At 48.1% G+C, this 8,355-nt stretch overlaps 1 protein-coding gene across 1 annotated transcript; it reads right to left on the bottom strand.

Moving 5' to 3' along the window:
- Window positions 1-894: 894 nt before the first annotated feature.
- On the bottom strand, window positions 895-7,817 carry LOC106902857 (threonine synthase-like 2). Its single transcript, XM_014966677.1, has 7 exons — window positions 7,678-7,817; window positions 7,257-7,409; window positions 6,335-6,565; window positions 5,320-5,468; window positions 2,613-2,738; window positions 1,511-1,650; window positions 895-1,388 (listed from the first exon to the last, which is right to left on the bottom strand). The coding sequence occupies exons 2-7, from the start codon at window positions 7,351-7,353 to the stop codon at window positions 1,121-1,123; spliced, it is 1,011 nt and encodes a 336-aa protein (XP_014822163.1). The 5' UTR covers window positions 7,354-7,409; window positions 7,678-7,817; the 3' UTR covers window positions 895-1,120.
- Window positions 7,818-8,355: the final 538 nt, after the last annotated feature.

Genomic DNA, 8,355 nt, shown 5'->3' with positions numbered 1-8,355 from the left:
TTAATTGGGATGGGGCAGCCTCAGCCCCTGCCTCGGAGGAGGCACGGGTCCCTCCTCTCCTGCAGGGTTTTGGTGGGATGGAAGGAGGTGGCATGGGGCCGGCTGTGCCGGGGGGAACAGAGGAAAAACTTGCCCAGGTGCCAGCAAGGCGGCTTTCAGCCCAGGCAAAGCTTCCCACTCTTCCCGCACATTCTGCAACATCCCATGCTGATTCACTTCACAGAATTTTCTTTTACCCTGCTAAATGCCACTAAACCTTCAAATTAATCCTCCCATTACGGGACTTCCTTTGATGTCAAAGGGGGAATTTTTTTTGATGGCAAAGGGGGATTTTTCCCCCCTGGTGTAATTTTTTTTTTTTTTTTTTTTTTCCCCTTTTTAGGCACAAGAGATTCCTGCCAGATGCACGACTTGTGGAGGCAGCTCCCACACAAGGTATTTATATATTTATATGTATATGATGGGAACGTAGTATTGAAAGACCTGAAGTTTCAGGCTAAAGATAAGGGGAATTTCCCATTTCCTATTTGCTTCAGGAAGTTGCCTGAGAAAAGTTTGCAGCAGTACTGGGACCAAAAGCTGCAAGATACGGCACTGGAAAGTATCTCTTTAAAATGCATGTGTTTGAGGAAAACATCCACTATTTAACACTGTCACTGAGCAAGTTTTGATGCCTGGGAATGATCACCAGCACTGCTTAAATTATGGGGATGGGTAAAGCAGATCCACTCCAGCATTTCCCATTCAGCGTCTCGGGTGCTACTGGGATTATTGGGCTGAACATCCCAGCACGGGGCCCGAATCACTGGGTAGTCCTCAGGAAGCTGGTGACTGTGGGTAGTGCTAAAGGAGCTTTCTGTAACAGCATGTAATGATGGACCAGGCAGATTTGTGTAGAGTTTCAATCAGTGTTTATGGATTTCTAGGAAAAAGGGGATACAATTGCAGAGCTCTTCACTGAAAATGTTATGAAATAGTCTGTATCATTTAATGGTGAAGTTTGTTCCTACTAATAATTCATTGCATGGGGACTGTAGGCTCCTCTCCCAGCATAACATGGGGCTTTATTAGGGATTCAAAATGAGCCCTGGGAGGCATCAGCCAGCCGTGCCCCAGTAGCTCAGGTCTGTGTGACTCCCTGCCTGGTGATCCCCTGATGTCCCAGGGGGGCCGACCGACTCCCTGACGCCTCTCGCCGCCGTGTCGTGGCTTCAATCTGCTCCCGGAGCACCTGTGCCCAGTCCTGTCCCCGCTCCAGGGAGGTGGACCTGGTCTCCATCCCTGTTAAGGCAGTGATTTCCGGGGGGAGCTGAGGAACCAGGCCTGCTCGGAGCACAGCATCCTGAAATTTGGCCGCAGAGGCTGGAGCTAAACAACAGCGGGGCGTGCTGAAAAGGAAAGAAAAGCAAGAAAACTTTTGATGTAAGCAAGCCCTGAGCTGGAGATGCTGCAGGGGCAAGGGGGAAGTGACGCTCTGGTCCCCAACACTCCTGACCACAGCTGTCCTTACCTGTCTGGCTGTGAGTAGTGGTAGTGAGCAGCCACGGCGGAGTGTGGGCACAGCAGGTAGTGGTTCTCCTCCCAGCAGCGCTGCATGGCTCGCACGATGTCCTCGTCCGAGGCCGAGCAGGAGCGCAGGGTCTCAGAGAGCTGCAGCCCCAAGGGGAACAGGGAGGTTTGCAGGGGGCATCACCACCCCACGGGCTCCCAACCAGGCTTGTGCCACGGGCACACAGCAAAGCAGTTGGAAACAGGGAGGCTGGAGGATGGAGTTCCCCAGGGACTGCAGGAAGAGGGGTTGTTGGTGCAGCTGGGGGATGAGGAAATGGTCATGGGGCTGGGGTGTGAGCAAGGGGTTTGTATCCCCAGGTGTTGGAAGTGTGGGTGGGAAGGAGCCGAGACTCAGCTCTGTGCTGCTATTTGTACGATCCAAGGGAGTTTCTGAGAGCTTGGAAAACCCACCTCAGCGTAATAGCTCTTCTTTCTTTTAATTATGCAATTTTATAAAAATTTATTTTCCTACTGCGTAGCTCTTCTTTCTTTTAATTATGCAATTTTTTAATATGTATTTTCCTACTGCACAAGCAGGAGCAGACGGCAGGCAAAGGATGCTCAGTGGGGGACAGCATGTGTTGGATGGGAAGAGACAGGACTTTGCATCCGGCCAAAGAGCCTCGCAACTCAAATATTTGGTTTTATTTTGTATTTTTCTCTGCTTTGTATTTGTGCTCCCATGTGCCACACCACAGAGGCTGAATTGCAGCCCCAAGCCCAGCAGAGGCACTCCAAGAGCCATGAAGGCCAATGCCGGCACTTGAGTGGCCAAGGAAAGGGTGGCTGCATCTTCTACTTAGATAACTGTAGGCAGTTTTTAAGCAGTTTTGCAAAGACAAAAGAGGCTTCTTTCAAAAAAGAAAATTAAAAAGGTTTTTAACGTCTCCATGAGCACACACTGATATAAAACTCCATTGGCATCATGCTTAAATTTTTGGTTGGAAACTTTCCACCAGGATTTTTTGTCTGAAAATTATGTTGAAAAGACTCGGTAGTGGTAAATTTGCTTGCACACACACACGGACACAAATACAGTGCTGCATGCGGGAGGAACTGACCTTTTTGTGCAAATCCTCCGGCAGCTTCAGGCTTTTCGACACGCTGAATCGCTCCATCAGCGTTTTCATCAGGCTGCTGTCGGAGCCTGAGAGCAACCAGAGGATCCTCTCCATGTTGTAAGGCTCCTGCGATAACAAGACAATAGGTAAGCAGAGGAAATTCAAGTGTCTGTCTTAGGGAGAGAGAACTTGTGTAGATTCTCGAATGTCTAATTAGGGTTGAGGTCCTGCTGCTATGTTTTTCTTGGTGGAAGTTGGGGTGGGCTTCCTGCATACCTACATCCTAAGACAAGTCCTTGGGAACACAATGTCCTTCAGACCTCTGACCTGTCAGAGCAGTCTGGCAGTGACCATCAGATTAAAAAAAAACTAATGAAGGGATGACTGATAAATCGCCAGTGTGACCACAACTGTACAGTCACCTTGAGGAACCCGGGCTAATAACACGCTGTGTATTTGAGAACCAGAAATATCCAGCTGTTTACTCAGTGTTGCAGATGCTGCTGTGAGTCACTCAGCTCCCGCGTGAGTTAATGAGACACCCAGCTCCCTGCAGGGCTGACCGATAATCTTTATGAACATTTAAGGCACATATAGGGCCTGACTGGGCTGTATGGCTATGTACCAACCGGTGTTGCAACACTGCAGCAAAACTCGGTGCAAGACCATACAGGAGGGTCCCAAATCAAATTTCACTGCTCACTGTCTCATTCCTGCACACTAACAAGTACCATTCATCCAGGTGGTTTGGCCAAGATACCTTGTAAAGACAGACAGGAAAAGGGGTACTGACTACCGAGTCCTCATCACATCTTCTGGGTTCAAGAGCTGGTGATGAGCTCTATGTACCTTTTAGCAGCTGACAGTGCCTGTGACCTTTTGTCTCTCCATCCTGTCCTACCTCGGCAAGTCATCAGGACTTACTCAGCCTTTCGTGTCCTTATCTGGGTGGCCTATGGCCGCAGTCCTGTTCTTCATCTTCCCACCATCATTTCCCAGAGCCTCCAGCCTGTAATCTTCAGTCTAGTCTGGGTGTAGCCTGCCCTTGGCTTTAGGCTGTCCCCTGGTTTAGGCTGTCCTCTGCTTCCCAAATTGGCTGTCCTGAGAAGTTTCGTGTCAGCATGCCTGGACTTTGATGACCTTCTACTGGAGGTGCCTCCAGCACCCTCCCCCTGACACCCCTTCTCTCGTTCCTTCCTTCTCCTGCTCCCACGTCCAGACCTTTCCCTTCACCCTCCATTTGTACCAGCCTTATGGTTTCCACTACTGATCACTACATTGATACCAGTAGCTCAAACTAGGCCAGGACACTGGTGCAAGCACTGGCCTTGCCATTTAAGTTAATAGCCAGATCTCTGGCGTGGTTTTGTTCCATGTCACTAGAGTTGTCCAGGAGAACGTTTGGGCCCAGTTTGGACCACAGGTCACAATGGGGACTGTTCCCAAGGAAAGTTTTGGCATGTGGGCATGAGCTGCATGGTGTTTCCTGACCTAGACTTTCTGCTTCACCTTCAACTCTTCAGTTACTGTCTAACTGGACAGTTTTCTCTGCTTTAGCATAGTTTTCAGAAGAGGCAATCTGAAGAGGTTGTACACTTGCTTTCCAAGCCTGCTGGATGAAGCCCTGAGCAACCTGGTCTGACCTCAGGACTGACCCTGCTTTGAGCAGATCCTAACTAGAGACTTCCTGAACTCCCCTCCAGCATGAATAATCTGTTGAGCTATGGAAATATTTGCAAGGATGCTTCAGATGTGAAGTGAACGATGATGCCCCATGCAGCTGTGGAGAGGGATGTGCAAAGGGATACACCCATCCAGCTCCTTCGGATTCTCTGGACATGACTTTGCCTGGCTGCCTTCCCTTATGGTCCCAAAGTCTGGCACATGCTTAGTTGTCCCAGCTGACAGTGCTACTGAAGGGACATGGACCAAGAGAGGAGCCCAGCTACCATTTGAGCTCTGAGGAAGCCCATAAATTCATACCTCGGGAGGAAAGTCAAGCTGCAGACCACAGCAGCCTGGTGATAGGGGCATAATGTCCCCCTAATGTGTTTGAACAGCTTTTGGGAAATCCATGTAGCTTCAGGCCACAGTGATATAACACCAATGATTTCAGACTTCGGTCACTTGTTTGGAAGCAGATCCAGTCCCTGTGGATCACAGGTTAGGTATGAAATGGGAGGTATTTATTTCCAGGTGTTTGGTTTCTGTATCTCCATGACTTTTCATTTCTGAGGCCTTTGCCTGCCTGCTGAGACTTGTTTTACTCTGAGCAAGTTGCAGATGGCCATGGAGGAGGCATTTCTCCTGGTCTTCCCTATCTTCTTCCTGGTCTCTTCTCTTGCTCTTGGTGAGCCTTTCAGAAACATCAACAAAGTCCTTGAGACATGATGAGATTTATAATTTTCTATGTGTCACATTTTGAGAAAATGTCCCTTTCTTGCTAACCTTGCACATAACGAAAACCTCAGAAACCCAGCATTTAACAACGTAAATTACAAAGTCAAGCCCTAAAAAGTGAGGAAGAAAGTGTTTGATCTATCTCAGCTCAGCATAAATGCTCAATATGAGTCATGCCTCAATGCACTGCTGAAAGGCATTGCCAGTGGCAGAACTATGCTCTCGTAAACCTGGTAGAACAGAGTACAAGGAAAAAAAGTATTTCTAATATTTGTTATTTTCCCATTTTGGCCAATTCATTACATACCTGAATATCCATGGCTGATGCTAATGTAGCCTTCACGCTCTCCGACAGCGAGAAATCTCCTTGTTGAACAGTCCTATGAATGATGTCATTGCTATTAACCACGGCAACAAGTCGAATTGGGAGACCCATTTTCTGGGCAATACAGCCAGCTAAAAAAAGTGAAAAAAATGTATGCATGCTTGAGGAAGAAACATTCAAAGGAGGTTTAGCAAAGAAGTCATTGTACAAAATGACTGAGCATGTAGTTCAGAAGCAGACACAAATGACATTCCCTAATGGACTCCGAGAAATCTGTCTTTAATGTTTTGGTAGAGCACCAGATTATAAAATCCAGGGATGCAGTGCTCCATCTGCCATCCACACTGACCCTCGGGCATCTCCGTATTTAAAGATGGATGGGCGGGGGACTGAGAGGTCAGATTGCTGCCATTCAAGCAAGAGAGATGGAGCTTTTGGACTCTTGCAGCTTGTTAATGATGCCTCAGATGGGCAGCCTGGAAATACAGTGAATGCAGTCGAGTCTGTTGAATCCTTTATTGCTTCCATGAGACAGTTGTATGCCTATTATGGGATGGAGGCAATCAAGAACTCACTTTTTAGAAGGCCAGATTACACAATTGAGAGTGGTTCTCTTGACTGCACACTACCATGCAAACAAGAATAGGACCAGGCAGCATTCCACACCTCTGTTAATGTCTCAGTTAGAAAATCAGAGCCATGGTATTTTCCCTCTTTTCTGGATCAAACACATTCTGTCCTCTTCTAATGTGCCCATCCTCAAGATAGCTACAGTCATCATCAAGGAGTGGTTTGGGATTTTCTGCACCTTGAATCAGTGACACCTAAATGAGTAATAACCACACATGAGTAATAAAATATAAGTGGTTCTGAAGAAATCCTACCAGAGAGTGGGTGTTTTAATAAATAGTAATACCCAGCATCTGCAAAGTGCTTTTAGTCCATAGGTCACAGCACTCTCTCTCTTCCATATCTAACCTATCTTTTTTCCCTTCACCTGTGATATTTCCTCCTCCTCCTGTTGGCACAACAATTTCCACCACTGGCAGCGGGGTGGTATCCAGGGATGGGGCACACTGAAAGTAAGCGTAGAAGTGGTGAGCAATCTGCACCATAATCCTAGACCAATTGACCGAATTCAAGCTCATCAGATTGTATTTTCTGGCAAAATCCACATCAGCGAACAGTTCCTTGATGGGCTCATCGATTTCATCACTGTTCCCATGAGCTGTCAAAAGGAGAAAGGAAAGATTAGATCTGCCAACATCAGCGCATCAGGCACAAGGTATTTCTGCTCGGAAATCGGGTCAGTCTCAAGCCCTGGGGTTTGCTGGAGCCAGGGGTGTCCTGAGCTGCCCGTCTGCCTCGGGGGCTGTACGAGCCAGGGGCTGGGTAGCACCACGTGGATGCCAGCTGGTTTCTGCAGCCATTGCACTCTGCGCTCTTGTTTACACCAGGTATATATCTGCCTGTATCCCCTGTGAGATGCCAAGGTGAGACCTGGCTAAGCAGAGGAGTCCATGGAACAGCTCAAGGCACCCCGTGGTGATCCCCACCATGGGGACGGCACAGAGGTAGGGGATGGACCACTCAGGAAGGTGAAGAGACAGAGGGAAGGTGTCATTCTTGGTGCTTTCAGTGCCAAGAAATGGTGCTGAATTCAGTGCAGATGAACACCAACCACCTGCACAGATGCAGCTCTCTTCTGCAGCCAGGTGAAAAGGGAGCCTTGAGCCACTTTTCATCAAAGTGGGGTCACCTGTTGTATGCTTCTGTTAGCCAGACACCTGGGCATGGTGGCCATGATGGCAAAGACCCAGCTGGCTGCAGCTGCTAAAGCAGCAGCCACCTGAGACTTGTGGGGTCATTGTTTTGACATGGCAGGGTCATAAAGCAGACAGTCCAACAGTAATGCCAACCAGCAAAGACATGGACGTTGTCTTCAATGACGGTGGTCATCTGAAGTTCCTGTATCTGGGTGCAGAACCCTTTGGGCAGCAGAACAAAGATGTCCATGTTCTTCTGCCCTCTCACACTCTCGATGGCGGAGCTCCCCGTGTCTCCTGAAGTCCCTGTTTCAAAGTAAGGAAGAACCGAGAAAAGCAAAAAAATTGATGTGCCAGTCAAACCTGCATCACTGCACTTTAAGAAAAAGATATAGAAATTTTCCACAAGATACTTTTGGCTAGGGCAGCCACACTGGCATTGCCTGGAGATCACTCACCAGCCAGCCATGAGGCAACACTACCCCAGCACATCTATGGGGAGGGCTGTGCGATGATGGCCCTCAAGGTAAAATCCTGCCCAGAAGTTTTACCTCCCAGAAAGAGGCATACTCACCCACCACAATAGTGACATGCTTCTGCTTTTTCTCCAAGAAATACTGTAAAAACTGCCCTGTGCAGGACAAGGACAGATCCTTAAACGCATAAGTAGCCCCGGGCCACAGCTCCAAAACATTCAGCCCATCTTTCAGCCGGGACAAGTGGATGATGTCCTTGTGTCTGAACCTGCTGAAGGCCCTGTCGATCAGGTCTAGAGGGAAAATGGTTAAAGGGGCTGTTAGATTGGGTGAATGAGTATTTTTCTGCCCTATAGCTTCCTGCATCTGTGCTGTTCGTGCTCCTGGAAAGCTTTCTGCACAACCAAAGACTCTCAGTTGCTAGAGAGGTGACAGATATCTAACAAGTTATTCTTAGTTGGGAATAAACCAGCCCACTTTATTGTCTTTGATAGCTCTACGGTGAGAGACCCCAGGGGACACCTGACACTACCAGAGCAAAGTGTCTTAAAATACAAAATACAGGAAACTCAAATTTTATCGTAACACACTGTTAAGAAAGAGGTTGTAGCTGCCCTCTGGTGGAAGTGATAGCTGTTAAATGTTAAAAACATTAAAAATCGGATCTCAATGAGAGTGTGCAACAGCATAAACCCTAGGGGGAGGTCAGGTCTGGAGCAGTGAGCAGGACCACAGCATCAGCCATCACTATTGCAGTCACCACAATCCTTATTTGC

This window comes from Calidris pugnax, unplaced genomic scaffold (assembly GCF_001431845.1).
Source record: "Calidris pugnax isolate Ruff unplaced genomic scaffold, ASM143184v1 scaffold14, whole genome shotgun sequence".
NCBI lineage: Eukaryota > Metazoa > Chordata > Aves > Charadriiformes > Scolopacidae > Calidris > Calidris pugnax.
Note: the sequence above shows the minus strand (reverse complement) of the source record. Positions and strands in the feature narration are given on the sequence as shown.

Excerpts from the sequence above, each read along its gene's own strand:
- LOC106902857 (XM_014966677.1), bottom strand. The coding sequence starts at position 7,353 with ATGGACATCTTTGTTCTGCTGCCCAAAGGGTTCTGCACCCAGATACAG. Across the intron at positions 6,566-7,256 it reads CAACGTCCATGTCTTTGCTG|CTCATGGGAACAGTGATGAA; the intron begins GTTGGCATTACT and ends TCCTTTTGACAG. Across the intron at positions 1,389-1,510 it reads CACTACTCACAGCCAGACAG|CACGCCCCGCTGTTGTTTAG; the intron begins GTAAGGACAGCT and ends TTTCCTTTTCAG.